The sequence below is a fragment of the Bos indicus x Bos taurus genome, chromosome 4 (assembly GCF_003369695.1).
Source record: "Bos indicus x Bos taurus breed Angus x Brahman F1 hybrid chromosome 4, Bos_hybrid_MaternalHap_v2.0, whole genome shotgun sequence".
Lineage (NCBI taxonomy): Eukaryota > Metazoa > Chordata > Mammalia > Artiodactyla > Bovidae > Bos > Bos indicus x Bos taurus.
In genome coordinates, this window is record NC_040079.1 from 34,422,863 (window position 1) to 34,449,665 (window position 26,803).

General features: G+C 39.1%; 1 protein-coding gene across 2 annotated transcripts in view; it reads left to right on the forward strand.

The window, feature by feature from the left end:
• Positions 1-12,499, forward strand: part of TSPAN12 (tetraspanin 12) — a 66,543-nt gene extending 54,044 nt beyond the window's left edge. For both annotated transcript variants that reach the window (XM_027539155.1, XM_027539156.1), the window contains exon 8: positions 10,871-12,499. In XM_027539155.1, the coding sequence (XP_027394956.1) occupies positions 10,871-11,176 (306 nt within the window). In that variant the 3' untranslated portion in view covers positions 11,177-12,499. The remainder of the gene's footprint in view (positions 1-10,870) is intronic.
• Positions 12,500-26,803: the final 14,304 nt, after the last annotated feature.

Here is a 26,803-nt window from a genome sequence, read left to right on the forward strand (position 1 = left end):
AGAAAATTAGTTATTCACAGAGGTTATGCAAGGGCCAGACGGTGAGCTGGTTTCCACGAAGCTGTGTGCCATTTAGACACTTTTTCTTTAGACCTTTAATCTTAACAAGTTCCCTGTGGTATTGGGTTTGAATATCAAATATTCTTAATACTTTCCTTTATGGCAAATAATTTTGCCCTAAACCATTTCTTCCTTTCTAGATGGTTGTTTGTTTCTTTTCTGAGTAACAGAAAACCTCTCTATATAAATAGAGAGAGAGAGGAGGGCAGGGCTTCCCTGCTGGCTTAGCAGTAAAAGAATCTGCCTGCAATGCAGGAGATGCAGGAGTCTTGGGTTCGATCCCTAGGTCAGAAAGATCCCCTGGAGGAGGAAATGGCAACCCACTCCAGTATTCTGGCCTGGAGAATCCCATGGACAGAAGAGTCTGGCTGGGTTACAGTTCATGGGGTTGCAGAGTCGGACACGACTAAGCACGAGCCTGAGGGGTATGGATATGAAGGGGATGTGTCTTTCTCTCTGAGTCCAGACTTGCAGGAAAAAGAACGGAGATGATAACGATGTGTCTAGGTCTGCAGTCCTCTCAGAAAGCAAACGGACATGCAGAGATGCTCCCCTAAGTTGAAGGTGGGGGCAGCCATGGTGATCATGTGAGATGGCTTGTTTTGAGGCTTTTCTCCCAGTTGTGTGTTAACCTTTCAGTGAGCTGAGAGTCAGGAATTCAGCCTTCCTGGGATTGGAGGTCCTGGCCCCACCCATCTTCTTTGCACCCTGCTGTCCTTGAAAATGATATTCATTTTATAATCTATGTACATTTTTTCTGGGGAGGGGCAGTAATCTCAGCCCTCAACTCTCTTTGTTAATACTCTTCTCCTGCCAACGTTTTTGTTAGAATTAGAAAGGTGAGTCAGTCCTATGTGTCTGCTTTGACTAATAGAAGTTTAATTTTATGATTTTCACACACAGCATCCTACACACATAAATATTATGTCAGCACTTCTGAACCAGAGGAAGAAAGATGACAGAGTGTTGTGGGTACAGAAGGACGGGGTGGGGAATGGGGGTGTGGCCTTCTGGCAAGCTCTACCTAGGTATCGGATGGATTATTTTTTTCCTAGCTCATCCTGCTGTTGTGCTGCTAGTAGGATTCTTCTCGGGACCAGGTAAATTGCCATGCCCCAAACAAACAAAATTAGGGGAAAGTGTTGAAAAAAGGAGCCCAAGGCAGGAAGGAAGAGGTAGAACCTCTTCCTTAGAACCTTGGCCAGGTACCATCCAGTTGCACTACTGTGAAATTGGTTAAATCTGTGAAGGAATGATCCTCCCGTCAGTGACTAGGAAAAGAGGTGGGAAGGAGATGATCCTGACCTGGGGCATGGGAAGAAGCCTGACACTGGGTGGGCGGTTCTTCATGCCACTGTCTTTATAATGGAGTTGTGCGGTGAGAACACACAGAGCAGGTAGTAGATACTGGGTCTCCAGTCTTATTAAAGGCTAAGTGAATGTTAGCCAGGTGCTGAAAAACATTTGGGTGGCTTGGGTCCCTAAAGGACTTTTCAGGCAGAGGCAATGGTGCAGAATTAGAGCTAGAAGCAGGACAGCCCAGTGGGTGCAGGGGGCATGGGAAGGGCTGAACAGGGCAGGTGCTGACTTTTGAAAAGCCCTGTATGTCCTGCTAATGCGTGTATTTTATCCTGAAGTCTGTGAGTAGTTGCCAGATGAAAAGACAAACAAGTTCACCAATTTGAGGCATTGTTAGGAAAGTAAAGCTGAGGACAGAGTAGTTATGGGATGCTGATTTATTAATGATGAAGTGCCATTTTCAGATAAACACACATAGAATTGCCTGAACGGTGAACGGTAGGAAGCTTTTCAAGTTCTGTGGTTATTTAGATGGAATATCCCCAAGAAGTTCCATTTTCAGGGCTCCTTTATATAAAGGCAAAGACACTCCCTCGTGCTTCTCTGCTGACTTCATTATCTCCTCCGTTAACTGCTGGCAGGGATCGGGGTTGACTGGGACCTGGGGTGATAGCTGTCTTATCATCCAAGCCTTGCAGGACCAGTTTGGGCTTGGTGGGGGTGGAAATTCCTTTTATCTTCAAGCTTTGCTTGATCTAATCAGGTCTTGAACTGTTCTGCCGGTTTTGCTTCGGGTATACAAATGCCTTCTTTCCTTTCTCTCTCTGTCTCAGTATAGTCACTGGTGAGTTTCCTGTTACCTATTCACTATTCAAACAACTTATTTTTCCTCCTGTGCTTTATTAGTAGAGACTTGCAAATTTTGCCTTTAGAAGGTACCGATATAGAAAGCCATAATAATATTTTGACCTGAGAAAGTACCTCACAGAGTAACAATTTTAAATTTATGCTTTAAAAAAATCATTAGGTTGGCTTTGTGAAGTCTGAGTGGAGGTGAGAATTGTGTCTTGATGGGATGAGAAGGGAATCAGGTAGGGAACTGTGCAAGTAATTCACATGAGTGATTATAAGGGCTGGAATTCAGGTGTGCCATTGAGGAGGGCAAGGAGGGAATACATGTGAAAGACATTTAAAGGGGGAGAATGAATAGAAGGATGACTGGGGTGGGGGTGGGGAGTGAGTGACAGGGAAGCTGCAAGGACAGGATGCTTGACATTGACTTGGGCTCTGGAGAGATGAAGAAGTCATTTGTTGAGGGGAGCAGTAGGATTTGATTAGCTCCATTTTGGAAATGCTGAGCTTAAGGTTCCTGTCAGGGCTTCCATGTGCAGAAACCCACTAGGAAGTATGAAGCTCAGGAGACAGAATTCAGCCAGAGATCTGGGTTTTGTGTGCCCTATTTAGGAAAGTGCTAGCTCCAAATACAATGGCTTGCATAAGGTAGAACTCTGTTTCTCTCTCATAGATCAGCCAGCTGGTCCAGGCTGCCAGGCAGCCCTATTGTACAGGTTTACCCAGGGGTCTTAGGTGGTTAGACAGTCACTTTTTTAAACATTTGTCTTCCACAATTGCTCCTCTTTTCCTTAAGTTGCAGTAGTGGGGAGGAGGAGGGAGTAGGATGGGGAGCATCCAATGCATGAAGCTCCGCCCTCCGCACCTCTGCACACATTCCCTGGGCTTACAAGACTGTGCTTAGCAGCAAGGAAGGCTGGTAAGTGTGGTCTCTGGATAGGAGGCTATGTTCCTGTAGAAAATGCTATGCTAGGAAGAGTGGAGAACACACTGGGGCAAGTGGGATGTCTTAACAGTTTTCAGGTAGTATCAATTTGTAGGAGGCAATGCATTCATAGGAGGAGGTAAAACTACACAAAGAGATGACATAATATATGCAGCAAAGGACAGAAGTTGGAGAATGGCAATACTTAAAGACAGAGAAGACACCTGTTGTAGGTAGAGAAGAAATGGAAAGCAGTGTCCTAAAGGCCAAGGGAGGAGAGGATTCTAGGAATGAGTTTTCCTTCGTGAGGAATCATGGTTCAGAGGTTCCAAAGTAGACTCCAACTAGACTCCTTACTAGACTCCATACTAGACATAGGCTCCAAACTAGACTCTTTGGGTTAACCTCTCTGTGCTTCATTTTTATTGCCTTTAAAATGAAGATAACAAATACCCATCTCATGTGAGTGAATTAGCATGTTTACAACCCTTCAAATAATTCCTGTTTGTAATATATACTACAGTAATAGCTGAGACTTAAAGTAAATTAGGGATTGAAAAGGACACATAGGGTTTTTCAAATGAGTCACATATAGAACTCTCTGAGCAAGTATTTTATGTATGTCATATAAATGTATATATAAGCCCTATAACATTTATTTGAAGGTGCTGTATCATTATCTCCATTTTACAGATAAGAAAGGTGAGGCACAGAGAGGTTCAGTGCCCTAGTCCAGTTTTATAGAGCTAGTCAGTGACTGGACTCAGATCTATTTGATTCCAAAGCCCATACTTGTATTAGTCACTAAAATTTCAAGACGTGGAGTACATGGTGAGGAGGAAGCTGAGTGTTTGTAGATTTTTTCACTTCTAAACTTCAATTTCCTTATCCATCAAATGAGATAATAGTAGTATCTGCTTCATTATAATTAAAAAAAATAAATTAAGCTACTTAATAAGAAACCCTTAGCAAACCACTTGACACGAAATAAACACAAATCTTCAATGCATGGTGGTAGCAAATGACAATAATAACAGGAATTTATTAACATTTATTAGGGTAAATAGAAAAAATAGTGACCCATGATTAGATTTTTAACTAACCAAATTGCCCTAAATTTTGCTAGTAATGGCAGGAAAATATGCATTTTCTAGTTCTATTTGTGTTGGCTGAAGGTAGATTTTAGATCAAGGTTTTGGGGACTTCATGTGGTTTCTCATTTCGTTTTCACATTTTTCCAGTTCTTAAGGACAAACATTTAGGTGGACAAAAGCGCCCAGTGAGAGATGACATCTAACAGAGATGACGTCTAATGAGCAATTTGTATTTATACATTTTCTGCTTAGACAGTGAACGTCTGCCCCTGCACCTCACGTTCCTAGGAAGAATACTACCTTCTGGGTTTTCTAACACTTGTTGTTCAGTCACTAAGTCATGTCTGACTCTTTGCAACCCCATGGACTATAGCACACCAGGCTCCTCTGTCCTTCACTGTCTCCTGGAGTTTGCTGGAATCATGTGCATTGAGTCAGTGATGCTGTCTACCCATCTCATCCTCTGCAGTTCCCTTTTCCTTTTGTCTTCAGCCTTTCCCAGCATCAGGGTCTTTTTCCAGTGAGCGGGCTCTTCACATCAGGTGGCCAAAGTACTGGAACTTCAGCTTCAGCATCAGTCCTTCCAATAAATATTCAGGGTTGATATCCTTTAGGATTGACTGGTTTGATCTCCTTGCTGTCCAAGGGACTGTCAAGAGTCTTCTCCAGTACCACAATTCAAAAGCATCCATTCTTCAGCACTCAGCCATTTTTATGGTTCAACTCTCACATCTGTACATGAATATTGGAAAAACCATAATTTTGACTATACTGATCTTTGTCACAAACTGATGTCTCTGCTTTTTAACATGCTGTCTAGCTTTTCATAGCTTTCCTTCCAAGGAGCAAGCATCTTTTAATTTCATGGCTGCAGTCACCATCTACGGTGATTTTGGAGCCCGAGAAAATAAAATCTGTCACGGCTTTCACTTTCCCCCTTCTATTAGCCATGAAGTGATGGGACTGGATGCCATAATCTGAGTTTTTATAATGTTGAGCTTTAAGATAGCTTTTTCACTCTCCTCTTTCACCCTCATATTTTTGGTAAAAATGACAGATGTTCAGTAAATGTAGTCTTTTAAACTTGGGATTCTTCATCTCTAATGGGGATCTTGTGAAGATGAAATGAGATACAAGTGTCTGTGGGTTTTTTTGAGATACATGAAGACTTTTTCTACTGCTTTTCCTGTGTATGGGTGTGAGTAACTTTACTCTTAACAAAACAGAAAATCTTGTAGTGAATTTTATTACTTGCTGTTTAATTTTTTTTAAGGACGGGTTTATTTTCCTGCAGAGCTTATGCTTATCAGTGGAGAACTTTTGCTCCAACCTCTTTAAAGCTCATGAACTCATGAACTGCTATCACTCAGTTTTTCAATTTTAAAATAAATAGGACTGAATATTATTTATTTGTACCTGATAATTAACACTGTCATCTCAAACTTGGGAGTTATGTTTATTATGAAAAATCAGTTATGAAGATATCAATACTGGCATGTATTGGCACCTAGATTTTATTTATACTTTATCTTCATAAGCACATTGGAAGTCTGTCTAATTTTTTGATGTGGCCTGTGAATATTGAGTACTGAAAAGCCACAGGAGTTCTTCTAATTTTAGAAACTCATCTTGGAGCTTGATCAGAGAATAATTTCAAGTGTATAATTTCCTCAAGTGAAGTAAGGCATCTTGACATGCCTTCAGATAGATTCCAGGAAATACAGGGATTAGTAATTTCTCTCTGATAAAAAGGTAGTGTTGTTATTTACAGTTGACCAGAATTTTAACATTGCAGCAAGCAAAGTAGGTTAGCCAGCTTGTCTTATTCCATACCTTTGAATTATCTGAGGTTATTAATGCAGTGCTAACATGGCTTTATTTAGGAAGAAAACATATTCAAGGTAAATCAACTCAGTATTTTATTTTGAGAAAAGCAAATAAATGCAATTTAGTTCTTTCCTATTGTGAGTAAAAGAGTCTTTGTGAAATGGAATGCAGTTTTGAACTCTAACATTTCTGTTTCCTTTTTTGTCTCACTCAACAGCAAACACTCAACAGAGTTTATTTGTGCAACTAAATATCTGTGAATAGTTGAATAGATTATATAGAGACACATTTATATTTTTTCTTCTTTAGACTTAGTGTCTTGCTTTTCAACAAAAAAATCCAAGTTTACACTGAAAAGTGTGAATCTTATTCATGATTATTTGACTGGCTCAAAATAAGCTCACAACTTGTATTCAGACTGAACTACTTGGAAGAGGGTGTTGCAGAATAGGCCATAAACCCGGAGCTGTTTCTATGAAGAATTCAGAGAGTGGCTGAGGCAGACAATCATATTGTACACAGAAATCTGAAAAAAATACTCTCTTTCCAAGAAGAAGAATATTCATTTGGAAAGTTAATCCTTAACTTTAAGTAATAGTGTAAGCAATTCTCTGAAATTCAGCATGATACCTAATAGGCTGCAAGTTTTTACAGTGCCTCCTGAATTACTAAAGAAATATTAAATTATACACAATGTAGAGGGATTTGTGCTTTATTTATATGTTTACACTTTGTATATTTTTTATTAAATGATTTAATGCAACGTACAACAAAAAGGCACAATGGATGAATAATAAAAATAAGATTTATTTATTGGATAAAGCTAAATAAGTCCTAGAGAAGTAATGTAGAACATGATTAATATAATTAACATTGCTGTGTGTTATATATAAAAGTTGTTAAGAGAATAAATCCTAAGAGTTCTCATTACAACTCTTAAATGTAAAAATGTTTCTTCTTTTTCTTTTCTTTTGTATCTATATGAGATGATGGATATTCAGTAAACTTATTGTGATAATCATTTCATGATATATGTAAGTCAAATTATTATGTTGTATGCCCTAAACTTACACAGTGCTGTGTGAATTATAACTCAATAAAACTGGAAGGGAAAAATACATAAATAGCAGTAGAAAGCCAGGATTAAAGAAAGAGTAATTGGACATGCTTGATGTGAAGGCAAATGGGATTACTGTGGTTTAGTTTCATATTTGTCCTTGAGCTTTCTGAAAGCCCAGGTGAAACGACACATAATCGTCTGGATCATTTTAATGTTTGGAGGGCATGTATTCTAGTTTTTCAAAGGGAGCAAAATTCTAAAGTATTTGCTCAAGTTTTATATCTACCACTCTAAAATACCTAGGAAAATACCTTCAATATTATTTTTCAAAATTTTTATAGAGTAATTTCTTATGGTGTTCTTCAATATCATTGAAATACACTTCAGTGGAAAATAAAACGTAAGGGCACAGGTTAATATATTGCAGAATGGCAGAATTTGGTAGTCTGGTGTGGTATTTAGATATAAGTTGAAGTACCTAGAGATGGCAATTGGTTTTATTTATTTTAAAGAGTCTATAGATAACATCTCTTTTTGAGGGGTTTTTGATAGAGAAGGACAAACTGTAATTTAATAAATTCTGATGACAAACTTAGTACTAAACTAAATACTTACATTCTGTCTAGTTTGGGAGTTATCTTTGTAAACTAAATGAAGAAGTAATAGGGCTGATTTATTTATTAAAAATTGATATTTGGCAAAACCAATACAATATTGTAAAGTTTAAAAATAAAATAAAATTAAAAAAAAAAATTGAGGAGTCTAACTAGGGCCTTTGCTTTGAATAAACCACCTTTACCCTCCTTGACATGGAGATAATCTTCCAGTCCAGTGATCTCTAAGGAGGCCAGGTCCTGACTATGAGCCATAACGATACAATCCTATGTCCACTTTTTTGGGCAGAACTGAAAACCTTTTTTCACTGGGATCCAAACCCATTCATGACAGCCTGGATTGTCTTAATATTTTATTGCATTTTCTTGTGGGCCACTGAGGTTTCCTTAGATTCCCAGAACCAATAAGTCTTCCAGACTTTGCTGAGGAATCATAGAGCCTCAATTAATATGAGCCAGAGGTGAGATCTTAGGGTCTTCTTAGTTCTTTCTTGAACATGTGCACAGTCCTGGGATTGAGCATAACCTTACTCACATGTGTAACTTTCTAGATCCCTGCAAATATGTCAGAGCTTTGCCAAAACCACAAAGGACTTCACATTCTCCAGTTTTTCCCCTTCGGCTTTTGACTAGCCCATTGTGTGCAACTATTATCCACTGCCTCAGGCAGCCTCAGTGTTGAGCAGTTACCTGTGAATGCTTTTGACAAATACTCCCCAGAGGGAAAATTCTGTTGCCCAGGTTGAACTGCAAGTCAAGTCAAATAAAGACAGCTTTGCTAGTGAGCTCTTTCAGGGAACCACCAGATAGGACAAATAATGACAGTTCTCTGACAGTGGGTCTTTGAAGGAGCTCCAACCCTTTTCTGTTGCCTTTGGTGGCTGCCAGACCACTGATTTTTACCATAATTGTGGGCTGTTTATTTTCAAGGCTCCTGCAGAGCTGGGGAAGGGGTATGGGAGTAAAGCACATTAAAATGCCACAAAGCTTGCTGTTCTTACTGAGATTCAGGTGCTTCTCTTGAATAAATGCTCCTCAGATTGCTGCAAGCATTTGGTTAATTTCCAGAGTTCAAAAAAAAGTTGATTCTGACAATTTTCTGTAGTGCTTTCATTGCTTATATGGGGGACAGGCTATTCAGAGGTCCTTTTTCTGCCAGTTTTGTGGATGTTACTCTAGAAGTGCTTTTTAGCCGTATTTTTACAAAGTAAAAAGCTGAACTTTTTGACTTCTAAGTTCCCCTCCCACTCTGGAACATTCACTGTTATCTAATATATCACATTCACAAATATCCTAGATAATATAATTTACTGTATCTTTGTTTTGGTATATGTGGCTGTTTAAAATAAAATTGAAACAGACTTTACTGGATGCCAGAGTATGAAGCATAGTCGATTTCTGCTTTCTTTTAATCACAAATTAAAAAGTATTACCTTTTCTGCATAGTTATTCAGCTTAGAGTGAGTTAGTCTAAAGGGATGGGAGATCTTTACATGCCAATGGGAAGAACTATATGGGTAAAATTTAAGCACCAGAGACTGCTGAAAAGGTAAACATCAAATAATAATTGACTTATTTCACAGGGTTGTATCATTAGCATATGCATTTCTTGAGTAGTTTACCTTTAATTGTGGAATCTATTTTAATTGTTCTTTATTCATTAAAGATCCATTTTTGTACTAAGTACTGAAAACATAGTTGAGGAGTCAACTAAACCATGCAAAGCCATTTTATATCAATTTCTTTGGAGATGGATATGATGATCTGTGCTGCATTACTCAGCAATGATGTTAATTTCCAAATGTCTGAAGCTAAACCTTTTTAAGTAGTTTTGATGTGCCTCTTTCCAAACTATGTTAAAGATTTTTTTGCATCATGAGGAGAGTCATGATCTAAAGTCTCAGTGGCAAACATCATTTTGGATAGTTACTTCACTGTCTTGAGAAACAGTGACCCCCACCTTCGCTGTTACAGGTGGGCAAGGATTATTTCATCAGTACTCAGTGGGAACACAATGCCATGCTTTTGGTGTTTTATTCTCTAAAAAAGTTTTGTACTCATACTTGTCCATTAATACCTGCTTTTCATAGATTTTGCAGCTCTTTTAATTTGTGCTTTCTAATCTTCTGTGGGCTGATATATCAGATAAATCTGATCCCTACTGAGCTCTTACTATATATGAGATCACATTCTAGGTGTTTAATTGTGCTTGTTCATTTAATTTCCCCAAGATCACAAACAGGCCAGCCCTATTATCATTCATGTTTTCATACAAGAAAACTGAATCACAGATTAAGTAACATGAAAAAAGTCACAAAGCTTATAAATAGCAGAGCAGGAATTTGAATTCAGAATTCTGGCTCTGAAGTTCATGATCTATATGGTGTCATATAAGGATGTTAGAATTACATATAAGCATAAGTGCGAGTGGGTTCTGATGAATTACCTGAGTGGAACTCTTTGAAAAATACCTGAATGTCGGTGATTGTCTTTGTGTCATCTATTTTGGTTTCTCAGTGTGTGTGTGTGTGTGTGTGTATTAACTAGGTAAGATGAATAGAGAAGTTATTTTATTAAAGCAGTATTAAGTATCAATAGTATTACTTATAAATATTTTAACTTCACTTTTGGTGAAATTGATAAAACTTTGCTAATGTTTTGCTGTTAATTTGCATTACATGGTATACCAGAAAAGGTAGTTACTGAAATGTGTCTGTGACTAGTTTTACATGATTTTTATTTCTTACAAGTAATGACTTATTAGGGTATAGTTACTTATAAGTGTCTTTGGAAATTTAAGAGTTGTGTATTATGTATTCCTCTCCTCTACTATAATCCACAAATTAACAATAGGCTGGTTCAGTAGCTTTGGTTCCCTTGATTTAGTTGAGTTATTTATAGAAGCTGGGGAAGGAAACAAGAAGGCAGTTATTTTAATAATTAAAATTTATTTTCAAAGAATGCACACCTCTGTCTCCAATCCAGCGGCTCACAGGGGTTCCCTCTTGAGAGTCACTATCTTAAAAGTTTGTAGTTCAAGTTGTTTGGTTCCACTAACTGATGGATGATTTTATTTTTCACTATTTTGATCCTCTGTAACACAGTGAGAGGAATATTGACCATATTATTTCTTTTACAGGGTTGTGGGAAGAAAATGTATTCCTTTTTGAGAGGAACCAAACAGCTGCAGGTGCTGAGGTTTCTGGGGATCTCTATTGGAGTGACACAGATCCTGGCCATGATTCTCACCATTACGCTGCTCTGGGCTCTCTACTATGACAGGCGGGAGCCTGGGACAGACCAAATGATGGCTCTGAAGAATGACACCACTCAGCATCTGCCTTGTCATTCAGTGGAACTGTTGAAACCAAGCCTGTCGAGGATCTTTGAACACACATCCATGGCGAACAGCTTTAACACACATTTTGAGATGGAGGAATTATAGAGACTGTCAAAGAAGGAAACCACAAATTTATTTTACTGGACTTGTGAATTTTTTGAACACACACTTAACTGTTTCAGAAATGTGTAGAAATGAAAATGTTGCCATAAAAGGATACCCAAGCACATAACGTTCCACTCTTTGAAAGGAAGTGGGAAAAGTTCCATATATGATAAAGCACCACCTGGACAATAGTTGATACCTTTTGTAATGCTGAGGACAGATCTAATACCCACTTTATAGCCTGTGTAAGATTTTTGCTGAACACAGTTATGCTTTGAGGTTTATGCTTTGGCAGAGTTTGACCAGCATTTCTGCATCCATGTAAATGTGCCGAAACATGCTAGGGTGGAGTTGGAGCTACAGTAAAGTTTGATTTACTTCCATAAGCTTACTAGTATATAAAGTTCCAAATAACTGCTAACATAGGAAGTTAGACAGTACTAATGACTTTTATTACTTGGTGATATATTCTTTTGAGGAGAAATAGATTATACATAAGTACACTCTGAAGATTGGTGACTACCTAAATGTGATTTTTGCTGGTTACTAAAAGTATTCTTACTACTTACAAGAGCAAACTATAACATTGTCTCAAACTGATCAGGGATATATGTGTATATGAGTCTGTGTTGAGTCTGTGTTAATTCTGTATAATTCAGTAGATTTCAGTTCTTATAACATGAAGAATAACAATTGTGAAAAGGATAAATCCATAGTGTATAGCACCATTATTTTAACCTTTCCTGTTAATAGAGCTAAATTTAACATTCTGTCTTGGGTTTATATTACATACATAAGTGTTAACTTAAATACTTAACCACTAATTCTGAAAAATTACTCATGTGATACAAAGGAATCATTATAATTCAGAATGCAGTCTAGTTTCTAGGAAGTATTAACAGAAAAAGTTTACATATAACTTTAGTTCATTCAGCAAAGACCTGGATATTATCCTTCTGCCAAACTGAGACTCATTTTGACACTAAACACTTTATAAAGGAACTTATCTTTGTCTTCTCCAAACTAGAAGCAGCAGTCTCCAAGTCTCAATATAATTCTACAGAGAATAGTTTTCCTTTTCTCTAGCAAAAAGCCAAGAGAATCTTAAAAAGTGACAGTTTAGCTAGAGGTTTTCTTTGCCTTATTTCACTGATTAAGATACTGTGGTGAATTACACAGATTATTAAATTTTTTACAAGAGTAAACTATATTTATTTGAAATGGGAAAAGTGCATTTTACTGTATTTTGTGTATTATGTTTATTTCTCAGAAAATAGAAAGGAAATTAAAATGTGTCAATAAATATTTTCTAGAGAGTAAAAATTTGCCTGTGTCTAATTTTTATACTTTATAATCACTTTCACCATTCAAAATATTAGCAAGGGGGAAAATCTGAGACAACATGATTGAATAAAGTAATAATAACTATCTCTAAAACCCAAAGCTACTCTGTAAGAATATGTATCTTCACTGAAAAATGACAAAAAGATGCCCATTTACTTTTCAAGTTTTCTTTTTAAGCTAAATGATAAATAATGTAGTTGTCTGATATAATACAAAATATGCCCATTTATGTCAATATATCTTCTCAGTGTTTTCATATCCCAGTTTCTTAAAGTAATTTTCTGAAGAAAAGGAGCCTAAGGAATACAATATTTGAAATCAACTGCTAAATATCATGTTTACCATAACTTAAATAAAAATTGAGTAGATAACTTGCTCAATCAGAACCATAAGCATCCCCAGGACTTCCCTGATCGTACAGTGGTTAAGACTCACACTTCTACTGCAGGAGACATGGGTTTGAACTATGGGTCAGGGAACTGAGATGACACATACTTCATGGGTGCTAAGTCGATTCAGTCGTGTCTGACTCTGCGACCCCATGGACGGTAGCCCACCAGGCTCCTCTGTCCATGGCATTCTTCAAGCAAGAACACTGGAGTGGGTTGCCATGTCCTCCTCCAGGGGATCTTCCCAACACAGGGACTGAACCTTCATCTCCTACGTCTCTTAGCTGGCAGGTTCTTTACCACTGGTGCCACCTGGGAAGCACACATACTGCATGCTGCTGCTGCTGCTAAGTCGCTTCAGTCATGTCCGACTCTGTGTGACCCCAGAGACGGCAGCCCACCAAGCTCCCCCATCCCTGGGATTCTCCAGGCAAGAACACTGGAGTGGGGTGCCATTTCCTTCCCCAATGCATGAAAGTGAAAAGTGAAAGTGAAGTCGATTCAGTCGTGTCCAACTCTGTGCGACCCCATAGACGGCAGCCCACCAGGCCTCCTCATCCCTGGGATTCTCCAGGCAAGAACACTGGAATGGCTTGCCATTTCCTTCTCCAATGCATGAAAGTAAAAAGTGAAAGTGAAGTCGCTCAGTCATGTCTGACTCTTAACGACCCCATGGACTACAGCCTACCAGGCTCCTCCATCCATGGATTTTCCAGGCAAGAGTACTGGAGTGGGGTGCCATTGCCTTCTCCAACATACTGCATAGTGTGGTCCAAAATATTAAAAAATTAAACAAAAACATAAGTATCCCTTTTTCTAATTTCTTCAACACCTCAGCTTCCTATAATTTCACCTAAAATGCCAAGTAATTAAGACAGCTGTATTATTTAAATTATTTGGATAATTTAGCTACTAAATTTTATTATTAGTCTAATTTAGCTACTTCTCTTTTGAAATATCTTACAGTCACAGAAAGAACAAGCATATGTTATGTTGAGCTCAGTTAACAACAACAACAAAATATATAAAATTAATTTCTAAAGTTTTGATGTATTACCTGACTTAATAGTCTCAAGAATACTCGACATAAATTTAGACAATCACCTCATGCACTTATACACTGCTTAATGGGGCCAAATGACATTTATAGCAGTAGACCACAAAGGCTTCTTATGGTTGCAGTGCACCTGGAATAATAAAACTGCAAGGGACTTTAAAAAGTGTATTTAATACAGTGGAGCTGAGGGAATTCACTGGGCACATTGCAAACAAATAGCTGTTTCTTTGCTATTTGTAAAAGCTTTATTAAAAAAAAAAAAAACTATTTCTTATAGTAAGAAATTAAGAGGATTATTTTCAGACTGGTGAATAGTCAATTCAAAATGTCCTGGAGATTCAGAGATGACAATAAGAGATGGTATCTGTCCTCTTGCATTGTAAAATCTGGTTGTAATAGCCACCAATGAGAATAATAGAAGAATACGCAGCTAATGCAGCCCTGCTTAAGAATATGAGATGAAGAAGGTGGCCTGCAACCTGAGTCAGGAAGGAAGAGAGGAGCTTAGCTAGCTCGAGCAGAATATTCCAGGAGCCACTAATTCTGAGGTTAAAAATTTACATTATTTGGACTCACAGACTTAGAGAACAAAGTTATGGTTACTATGGAGCAGGGGGAAGGGTGGGATAAAGGGATGGTTGGGGAGACTGAAATCAACATGTACACACTGCTATATTTGAAACAGATAACAAACAAGGACCTATTATATAGCATATGAAACTCTGTTCAATGTTTGTGACAGCCTGGATGAGAGGCAAGTTTGGGGGAGAGTGGATACATGTAGGAGAAGGCAATGGCACCCCACTCCAGTACTCTTGCCTGGAAAATCCCATGGATGGAGGAGCCTGGTAGGCTGCAGTCCATGGGGTCGCTAAGAGTCAGACATGACTGAGCGACTTCACTTTCACTTTCCACTTTCATGCATTGGAGAAGGAAATGGCAACCCACTGGTGGGCTTCCGTCTATGGGGTTGCACAGAGTCGGACACAACTGAAGCGACTTAGCAGCAGCAGCAGCAGCCAGTGTTCTTGCCTGGAGAATCCCATGGACAGAGAAGCCTGGTAGGCTGCAGTCCATGGGGTCGCAACAGAGTCGGACACGACTGAAGCGACTTAGCAGCAGCAGCAGCAGGATATATGTATACGCATGGCTGAAACCCTTTGCTGTCCACCCGAAACGATCACAACCTTGTTAATTAGCTATACTCCAATACAGAAGGTAAGAAAAGATGTCCAGGTCATAAAAAATTCTAAGAGGTGGAAATGGTGTTGAAAGTGTTGGGAGAAACTAGTTACACTGCTTGAAGGGCCTGCCATTCAAGGTACATAGATGGAGCATAGAAAGCTTGAAGAGATACCATGGGAAAGGTGGTGGTGGTTTAGATGCCAAGTTGTGTCCAATTCTTGTGATCCTATGGACTGTAGCCTGCCAGGCTCCTCTGTCCATGGAATGTCCCAGGCAAGAATACCAGAATGGGTTGCCATTTCCTTCTCCAAGGGATCTTCCCAATCCTGAATCGAACCCAGGTCTCCTGCACTACAGGCAGATTCTTTACCAACTGAGCTACGAGGGAAGTCCATGGGAAAAGGAAATGGAAGAAATTTGGGTTTGGGGACTTCGTTCTGTGAACTCAGTGGTGAGTTACCGAAGTATTTTCAGAAAGAGAAGTGATTTGTGCTTGGGGAATTTAACTGGATTAGCCACTTGAGAAGCTGGGAACAGGGGCACAGGTACATCCACTACACAGCTCTGTGGGGTGGGCCATCGTTTCGCTGGTATCCGTTAAGGAGTGCTTTGGAGTTGCAGGAGCCTAATGTCTCTTGAAGGGCTTCCCAGGTGACACTAAGTGGTAAAGAACTCATCTGCCACCAGATGGAGCAGTGGTAAAGAATCTGCCTGCCAAGGCAGGAGACACAATAGTTGCAATTTTGATCCCTGGGTCAGGAAGATCCCTGAAATAGGAAATGGCCACCCACTCCAGTATTCTTGTCTAGAAACTTCTATGGACAGAGGAGCCCGGCAAGCTACAGTCCATGGGGCCGCAAAGAGTTGGACATGAAGCCCCTGGAGAGGGCCAGGCTAATTGCTGTTGTCGTACTCCAGGAGACAGCAGAAACCTCACTAGGGCAATGGAAGTCAAACAACGGAGTGCAGGGCACAAACGACAGAAGGGCGAATCCACAAAGATGACAGCAGACTGATCTTGCAGGTTATGAGACGAGAAGTGAACGGACTGAAATGTCTAGATTTTGTACCTGGGAAATTGGCTACGGCATTAACCTAGACAGAACACTGGAGGGGGGAACCAGTGTGTGGGAAGGTAATTAATTTGGTTTGGGACATGCTGGGTTGGACATGCCTGCAGGACATGCAGATGGAAGTGTCTACAGGCAGCTGTAAATTCCCGTCTGGAGCTCAGGAGAGTTCACTTCAAGCCTGAGAATTTTTATGCACCGCTTTCCTATCTCAGGAAGCCTGACAGAAAATGGGCTGAGAACCAAATTTTGTATGAGGGGAATCTTAAGCAGCATGCTACAAGATCTTTTTGTTTCAACTCCCACATCTGTGTGTGAGTCAAGGGAGGTAAAGAAAAGAGAAATGAACACACCGCTGAACCTTCTGTGGCAAATGGAGCCGCCTCCTTTTGAAACAATATTGCCAACTGCCATGTTGCCTTACCTGACCCCACTTCCTATCTTTCTGTGATTTACCAGTGACTTTGTCCCTCCTAATAGCCAAGGTCTTATTTCCTCATGTGCACAAACATTGACAGTGTTCAACCACCTCCTAGAAACACGTATGGATAGTCTTCAATATCATCTTGCAAGCTCACCTATTTTCTATTATAATATGTGATTATTACAGCTATTCTCAGTCTCATGCACTCATGGGTGCCTAGCAGGTGACAGGCCAGAAGCTGCTAGGTGTTTTGCACATTTTTTTTCTCTCTGCTGTTCACAACTTTTCCAAAATCCATATCATCGTTAACCTCATTTTACATATGAAAAAGGACTAGGAGAGACTGGAAAATATATTTAAGTGGTAAGTGTGGCCCTCCATCTTCCTCGCTCTCAGTTTTGTGATGTGGCATCTTCACCAGCCTGTGGGGAAGCTTAGCTCATGCTTCACATAGAAAAGGCAGATCCTCTCACATGTGAATCAGTATCTCCAGGACCAGTTTGTCTCCAAATTCTGTTACTTCTTCCCTCAAAATGACTTTTTTGTCTAATGATTTCCTTCTTCCCACTATATTCCCAGAACAAGTTCAAATGATCTAAAGTTTTGTTTGAAGTCATAAACTGTTCTCCCCACCCCTTGTCTCCTCCCACTGATCTGTTTTTCACACACAGCCAACTTAATTTCTTTACTCAGTTTTACTGAGGATATATATATATATATATATATATATATATATATACATATACATACACACACACACACACACACTCAAGGACGAGATCAAACCAGTCAATTTTAAGGGAAATCAACTCTGAATACTCATTGGAAGGACTGATGCTGAAGCTGAAACTCCAGTATTTTGGTTATCTAATGTGAACAGCTGACTCATTGGAAAAGTCCCTGATGCTGGGAAAGATTGAAGGCAGAAGGAGAAGAGGGTGTCAGAGGATGAGATGGCTAGATGGCATCACCGATGCAATGAACATGAACTTGGGCAAACTTCGGGAGATGGTGAGGGACAGAGGCCTGGCGTGCTGCAGTCCATGGGGTCACAAAGAGTCGGACATGACTGAGCAACTAAGCATGGTACACACACACACACACATACAAGTATTAGTTTTGACAAACATACATATATATATTATACATACTCATGCACACACACACTCATCATCAAAACCACAATCACGATCTAGAATATTTCATCATCTCAAAGAGTTTTATCATGTCCCTTTGCTATAAATTCTTCCAGTCCCCAATTCTAGCTCCAGGTAACACTGATGTGTTGTTCAAATTCTTATAAAACACAATTTTAGCATGTCACTTCCTTACACACTTCCAGGGATTCCCTGTTTAAACTAAGACAGAGATTCCCAGTTCGGAAGTGTGTAAGTCATTTCTATAGCACACTGGGTCAAACGAGCCTCAGAGGCGAATGGCCATTGTAGGGCTTGCCTGGCTAAGTGAGGACTGCAGGGAAGCAATAGCTCAGCACACACTATAGGTGTAATACACAGTGGCCTACACAAAGTAGAAGTGACTTTATAAACATGTGTGTGAGTAGCCCGAGGCTTGCTGCCTGAGGATGTCAGAGTGTCAGACTCCTCTCCTGCTACTGTGCTGTGCCATGCTCCCCTTATTCACCGGGTCCCAAATGACACACTCGACTTCCACAATTCAGGTGGCAGGCTGGGGAAAGTGAAAAGTGAAAGGGGAGGAGGCTCGCCTCTTTCCTTTGAGGACATGCGCAGAAGCCCACACTGCTTTCATTCACGTATCATGGCTGGAGGGGTGAGTGGGGAACAGTCTTTGTTCTGGAGACCCATGTATCCAGCTAAGCCAGGAAGTTCGATGACCATAAAAGGAGAGGCAAGTGGGTATCTGAGTCCACTAGAAGGCAATGGCACCCCACTCAAGTACTCTTGCCTGGAAAATCCTATGGACAGAGGAGCCTGGAAGGCCGCAGTCCATGGGGTCGCTGAGGGTCGGACGTGACTGAGCGACTTCACTTTCACGCATTGGAGAAGGAAATGGCAACCCACTCCAGTGTTCTTGCCTGGAGAATCCCAGGGACGGGGGAGCCTGGTGGGCTGCCGTCTATGGGGTCGCACGACTGAAGCGACTTGGCGGCAGCAGCAGCAGCAGCCATCTCTGCTGCATGTCTAAGTGTCTACAGAATAAAATCTTCCACTTAAACTTCTTTTTCCAAACCTATCCCCTAAACGTTTCCCACTTGTCCCTGTATACCACCAGATGGGTCAACCACGGTTCCCTCATTGCCTCCACCATCCCACACATCCTGGCCTTGTCTTTGCTCACCTTATGGTGTTTCCCTGACATGCCATCATCGCCATAGTTCACCTTGCTCTCAACCTTCAGGTCCCAGTGCAGCAGCCACTCCCTCTCTGAAGCTTTCCCTGACCACTCCACCCCTTAGCCATCCTTCCTTCTCTGAGCTCAGTATTTATTTGTTGCTACTCTGCTCTTTGCATTTTCCATTTTATAATATTATTTTTCATTGATAGTATTTTTTCTTTATATTTCTGGTCTCACGAGACAAAATATTATGCCATTTTGTATCCCACTCAGCATTTTGCATAAGCCTAGATACTGTTTCTTATGTATGTTATAAATCACTATGTATGTGAATTAATATATGCATGAACTGTGAGTCGGTTAAATGAATCAAAAGCTATTGTCCTAAATGATTCCAAGAAGGAGAAACTGCTCTAAAGGATATCGTCTCTTCTTGAGTGAGATGGGACACTGGGTTATCAAAGGCTAAATACTTATTTAGCTATAAATGGATGTAGATTGGATCTGCAGAATGTGTTTAGAGCTTAGCCAAGTCTTACTAATGTCTGAGTGAACTATCAAATTGTATTTGTGGTCTAATCATATAATAGTATCTTAGATTTATAAAATGCTTTTATGCCTAACTTGCAATCCTTTAACTTTTAAATCTACATTTATTTAACTGGGAGTGTACAGAGTAAAAGCTGAGTGCACATCCTTGAAGAAATCTCTGGAGAGCTGGAGGTTGGAGCGGATCACTACTAATGTTGCAATTTCCATGCAAATTCCAGAAAGCAACTTAAATAAATGTGGTAATCCAAAATTTTTTGCTAAGTACATCAGAGTGTTTGATTTATTCTTCTCGTAATCTCAATGAGGTCAGTTTTATAAAGCTAAGGTAAGTATGGATCAGTGACGTTAAAAAACATGCCCAGAATTATATGGCCAGTAAATGATAGGGTTGGTATTTTAACAGATTTTTTTAAAACTCAAGGTCTATGCTCTTAACTGCATTATAAGAGGGCTATGGCTTCTTGCTGTTTTGACTAAGATCAAGTGTGAAATGGGGGCTTTCCTGGTGACTCAGTGGTAAAGAATATACCTGCCAATGTAGGAGATGTAAGAGGTTTAATCCCTGGTTCAATCTCTGGGTCAGGAAGATACCCTGGAGTAGAAAATGGTAACCCTATGCAGTATTCTTGCCTGAAAAATTACATGGACAGAGGAGCCTTGTGGGCTACAGTCCATGGGATTCCAAAGAGTCAGACATGACAGCAACTGAGCACATTGTGGTAACAAATTTCCTAAGTTATTTTTAATTTATTGGTCATGGTATATTGTCAATTTAATATATTGCTAAATTTTACTAACTTGTACTTTTTCCTGATTTTGTGTGTATATATTCAAAAGTTACATTCATTTGTTTCGTATATGTGTGACACATTCACTTTTGATAGATATTATCAAAAGGACAAGTTAGAGTCCTTTAAATATATTTAATTAAAACTTTATTTTGGTTTAAATATGTGGAAGGTATGCATACTGTCATTTGTATAAGAAAAGAAATTCTTTAGTCTATTGCTATCAACATTGAAAATGTAAAATAGGATTTCTGCTTCCAGCCAAGATGGAATAACAGGAACCAAATTCACCCTCCTGCCTGATATAAGCAACAATAGTGATGCTGAAGCTGCAACTCCAGTACTTTGGCCACCTCATGCGAAGAGTTGACTCATTGGAAAAGACTCTGATGCTGGGAGGGATTGGGGGCAGGAGGAGAAGGGGATGACAGAGGATGAGATGGCTGGATGGCATCACTGACTTGATGGATGTGAGTCTGAGTGAACTCCAGGAGTTGGTGATGGACAGGGAGGCCTGGCGTGCTGCGATTCATGGGATCGCAAAGAGTCGGACACGACTGAGCGAATGAACTGAACTGAACTGAACAAAATATTTGAAACATGGATTTTAAAACACTGAATATCAGACAATTAAGGATAGTGATCTATGAGGCTGGTGACAAAAGAGGTGAGTCCTACAGTTTTCCCAACTCATTGCCTTGAGAGAGCTTCCAGGATGTGGCAAAAGGATGGAGAATCTAAGTAGAGCCTAGGGAACTCCACAATGAGAAGAAATGGAGCTCAGAATACAGGGAGAGTAGGGCATTATGAGTTTGGAGGACTGAGTAATGGAAGAGAGAGATGCACAGACAAAAAGCCTGATGGATATGTAGACTGTCCCCTTTGAGTGTTCAACATATTCAAAAGAATTAGAGCAATGCCTGGTGCCCACATATGGCTGGGAATAGTGCTGTTTCACCAGCCAGACTACAAAATCTCATAATTCACAGCGTAGTGGGTAGAGTACTCAGAAAGGCTCACCTCAGTAGTGGAGAATAGCTAGCCTTCAAATTAATATGACTCTACTGGCACCAAATACATCATAAAAGTAAGACCCTAGATTATCATACTGTTTCCCATACTATAAGTACATCTGGAACAAAGCTCAAGACTCTTTAAGGAAATACAAAGGTCTCCTTGCTGGAGCATAAAGAGAACATTTATAAAATTTGATAATCAGTCAAAGATGATTAGCTAAAAAGCAAGAAAATATGATCCTAAGTAAAGAGAAAAACATAAATTGAATTAGATACAGAATACATGTTAAAGTTAGCAAAGGTATTAATGGAATAATTATTGTGGTGTTCCATGTGTTAAAAAAATGAAGCAGAGATGGGAAGATATTTTTAATAAAGAAATTTTTAGAGATGAAAACTATAAAGTGTGACGTGAAAGATATGCTGGATAGAACTAACAGAACACTAGGAACTGAGGAAGAAGAGACTAATGCATTTCAAGACATAGCAATATAAATGATGCAAAAAAGAAACCAGTGATAGAAAAAAATCAGAAACACTGAAAAGTGCATCACTGAACTGTGACAAGTTCAAATGGTCTAACATACACGTACCCTGTGTCCTCAAAGGGAAGGGGCAAAAGAAGGACTGGAATAAATGTTAGAAAAAATTTCCAAGTTTGATTTTAAAATATCCAAGAATATAAAAGGACTCCAACCACAAAAACATGAAGGAAAATTACATCAAGGCACGATATAATCAAATCTTGAAAGAGGTCAGAGGAAAACAGTCTTTATGTAGAGAGGAACAAGCATCTTCATGACAAAACAATGTATTCAAGAGGACAGTGGAATAATGTATATCTTGTGTGGAAATAAAAAATTATCAAATTAGAGCTCTCTACCCATAGAAAAATCTTTTCAATGAGATAAAGTGAAAACTTTTTCAGACATACAAAACCTGAAAAAAAATCCATTGTCAACAGACCATACGTGAGATGTCAAAGGATAATAGAGGGGCTACTACATGAGTAAATACATGAGACTTTTTTCTTATTCTACAAGGCAAGGAAAAGAATGAAAAAGGATTCATATTTTCATTATTTGTAGACCACATGATTGTCTCCATAGAAAATCCATTGAAATCTACAAAAGTACTATTCGAATTAAAAAGCTATTATAGGAAGAATGCAAAATACAAAGTCAAAATGAAAAACTAAATTATTTCCTATATATTTGGTTCAGTTCAGTTCAGTTGCTCAGTTGTGTCCAACTCTTTGCGACCCCATGAAATAACCAGAAATTGAAATTGAAAAGTGCCGTTTATAATTATGGACTTCCCAGGTGGCTCAGTAGGTTAAGGAATCCACCTGCCAATTCAAGAGATGCAGAAGACACAGGTTCAATCCCTGGGTAGGGAAGATCCCCTGGAGAAGAAACGGCAACCCTCTCCAGTATTCTTGCCTGGAGAATCCCATGGACAGAGGAGCTGGGCAGGCTACAGTCCATGGGGTCACAAAGGATCAGACATGATTAACTGAGTATGGATTTATAATTACATTAAGATACTAAAGGGCTTCCCTTGTAGCTCAGCTGGTAAAGAATCCACCTGCAATGCAGGAGATCCTTGTTCAGTTTCTGGGTTGGAAAGATCCGCTGGAGAAGTAATAGGCTACCCTCTTCGGTATTCTTGGGCCTCCCTGATGGCTCAGCTGGTAAAGAATCTGCCTGCAATGTGGGAGACCTGGGTTTGATCCTTGGGTTGAGAAAATCCCCTGGAGAAGGGAACAGCTACCCACTCCAGTATTCTGGCCTGGAGAATTCCATGGACAGAGGAACCTGGTAGGCTATGGTCCATAGGGTCACAAAGAGTCAGAAACGACTGAGCAACTTTCACTTTCAGTTCATTTCAATTCAGTCACTTTGATACTAAAAGATATTTCTTGGAATGAAAAAGATATGAAAGACCTATACATTGAAAGCTAAAAAGCATTTTTGAGAGAAATTAAGTAACACGTAAGTAAATGAAGATATATAGCATGTTCCTGAATCAGAAAGATTATTACTGTTAACATGATAATTTGTCTTCAGTTGATCTTTTGATTCAATATAATTTCCATCAGTATCCCAGAAAGTGTTCATGTAGAAATTGACAAGCTAATTCTCAAATTCATATGAAAATGCAAAAGAACTAAAATATTTTTAAAAATTTGTACCAGAAGAACAAATTTTAAGGATAAATACTGCAGAATTTTGAAGAATATTATAATGCTATCAAGACTATGTGGTACTGATATCAAAATAGACAAATAGAGTCATGAAACAGAGTAAAAAGTCTAGCAATGAACCCTACATATATAAGAACAATTGATTTTGAGCATAAGTACAAAGACAATTTAGTGGTAAAAGGATAGTCTTTACTTTCAACAAACAGCACTGGACAAATTAGGTATCCATACACAAAAACAAATAAAACTTCCCCCTTCAACTTTGTTCCATGCCTCAGACCATGAACAAAAGTAATTAAAAACTGGTCACAAACATAAATATACAACTGAAAAACAATACTTCTATAAAAACATAGGAAAAGATTTGTAACCTCAGATCAGGTAATTTCCTAGATATGGTACCAAAACATATTCCTTTTCCCTTTGTGTATGCATGGATATTCAAAGCAACATTAGTAAAAATCACAAGAATTAAGCTGAATGAAAGAGGCCAAACTATAAATATAGTGCATACTATGTGATTCAGTTTATACAGAGCTCTAGAAAATGCAAATTAATCTGTAGTGACAAAAGCAGATCAGTGGTTGCTTTGGGGAGGACATGGAGGGAGGGAAAACACATGGGCATGAGGAGACTGTCGTGGGGATGCTAGGAAATTTAAGAGATATCTCAAGCTCTGACAGTGCTTGAACCCCATTTCCTATAGGCTAGGTCCCTACTGGCCTGTTTGGGCTGTGGTTCACTTCCTACCTTGCTCCTACTTGAACTGTATGTTCGCAGTCATGCCCTGAGCTTCGCTGACGTTTTCTTCATTAACCACTTGAGCAATTTTTGAACCCTCGTGTCTAGTCATTAATCGTTTATTAGAACTTGGAATAATTTCTCCTGCTTTAATTTTTTTTTTTAGATTTTTTTGATGTGGATGATTTTAAAAGTCTTTTCTGAATGTGTTACAATATTGCTTCTGTTTTATGTCCTGTATTTTGGTTGCAGGGCATGTGGGATTTTAGCTCCCTGACCAGGTATCGAACCCACACCCCCTGCATCGGAAGGTGAAGTTTTAACCACTCAACTGCAAAGGAAGTCCCTCTCCTGCTATACTTTAAGATAATTTTGCCTCATCAGAACTGAATAAATCAAATACTGAGCCAGCTATTAAGCCTGATAGGTTGGGACCTTGCAATGATTCAGCAACAAGCTAAGCAATCAGATGTAGCCTCTCTTCCACTCCTCAGGGATTTCATTCTGCTCCAACCCAGAATATCTCTACCATACTCTCAGAATGTATTCTTCTCCTTATTCTTAAAAGAAGGTTTAACAAGATAGGCCTGTAAATAATGGTCTTTGATTGATCTAGTAAAGAAATACAGACAGCATCTGTTACTTACTGAGGCAGGAGAAAGTTTACCCCTGTTGTAGAATTCATTGTTTAAATGCTTGTCAAAGGGCAGGGTCTGGTAACTCGAACAGTTAAATGGGAGAAAAAATAGATGCATAGAATTAAAAATTAAGCCTTGGGCTATTACCTTTTATATATTATGGATGAGGTGTGTGAGAATTTAACTGCTCTTGTGTTGTTAAGTTCTCCATACATGCATAGCTTAAAAATCTATTTCCCTCTGGAAAGCTGTCCTCTGACAAAATTGGAGACGAAAATTGCTGTGATGAAGGTATAATGTGCTATTTATTATTCTGCTGAGGTTCAATATGAATCAATCTGACAATCAGATGTCTAATGATGGTTCCTAATTCCCTTCTAATCTTTCCTCATTTTCTGTGGAATTCATCTTCTTATTTTTATCTTGCCAAGTTTGAGACCAATTCAGTTCAGTTTAGTGAGACCCATTGAACATCTGCTATGTAGAATAAGTTGGGCTGGACACTGTGAAGATCAGAATATATATAAATATATAAATATATATATATATATGTTATAATCCCTGCCTCAAGGAACTCACAGTGTAATTGAGAGATCAGGCAAATGGACATGGACTTGTTAACTGGTGCCTGGTAGTTTCTGGCAACTGAAGGTACTCATTAATCTGTGAATTGGATTTAAAACCCTGAAAAAGAGTGTAAGGCTAGATGCAATGTGTGTGGTACAGATATAGGATTTCAGAAATAGCAAGACATCAAAGTAGGCTGAAGTTTTGGTGCATCATGGAAAAATTGTATTTGTGGTGAAGCAAGTTTTAATGAGAAGGATATTTCAGGTCAGGGCCATTATGAAAATCAAAGAGATGGGTGTCAGCATCGTGTGTGTCTCCTGCAGAGAGAAGCCCTTTATGATTAGAGAAGATGGAAACATAGATGTAGGTTGGGTCAGATAATGGAGGGCCTTATATGAATTTTGGACTTAATTCTGAGGCTTCTGAGGGCATTGGAGAACCCCACAAGTATTTTTATCAGCAGAACCCTATTTTTGAAATTTACATTTGTGTAACATGCAGGATAGTCTGAAAGAAAAGTATCTGAAGGCTAGGATACCTGAGTGTAGGACAATAGAAACTGGGTAATAATAAGTTGAAGTATTATGTTTGCAACATGGTTGAGAAAAGAAAAGCCAATTACGGAAAGTAAAAAATCATGAATCTCACAAATTGTGAAGAACGAACAAATTTTGACTTCCTGATTTGGAACTCAAAATTTAGGACAATAGAGTCCCAGATACAGAAGAGGAAAAGAAAAGGCGGAACTGTGGTAAAGATTTTGTTTTTGATTCAAGTTTGAGATTGTCATGACCAAGTCAGGTTCTTAAAGGACAAAATGTTTAATAGTGATGAGCTTAGAGCCTTGAAAACAATGGGATTGTCTTCTGTTAACTCAGCAGTGCCTCTGTTTCTTCCTTCTCCTATCTTTCATAGGAAAGAAATATGGTGCTCATTCCTCAAAATTTCCTTCTTATGTGGCTTCAGGGTAGCTTATTCCAATAAGAGCCATTTTTATGATGTTCAGAAGGCCCTGTCTTCATTTGTTCCTGAGGCAGCTGTAATCTGACTTCTTACTGAGAGCCTCATGGTAATTGAGCAATTGTTTCTAGACTTCTGGGCATCTTCTGGACTTTTGCTTCCTTCAGCCCTTAAGTTGGGCATGCTTCTAATTCCCTGTATTAAATCTCTTTCTACTCAAAATTTCTAGACTGGAGTCCTCTTTCCTCATGGATTCTGACACAAAAGCACATTCCCTGTGAAGACATGATGAGCGATGACAGAGACTGAGTGATAATTTTGTGCGTGTGTGTTGGAGAAGTACAACTAGTGAAAGACGCAGAGAAGAAATG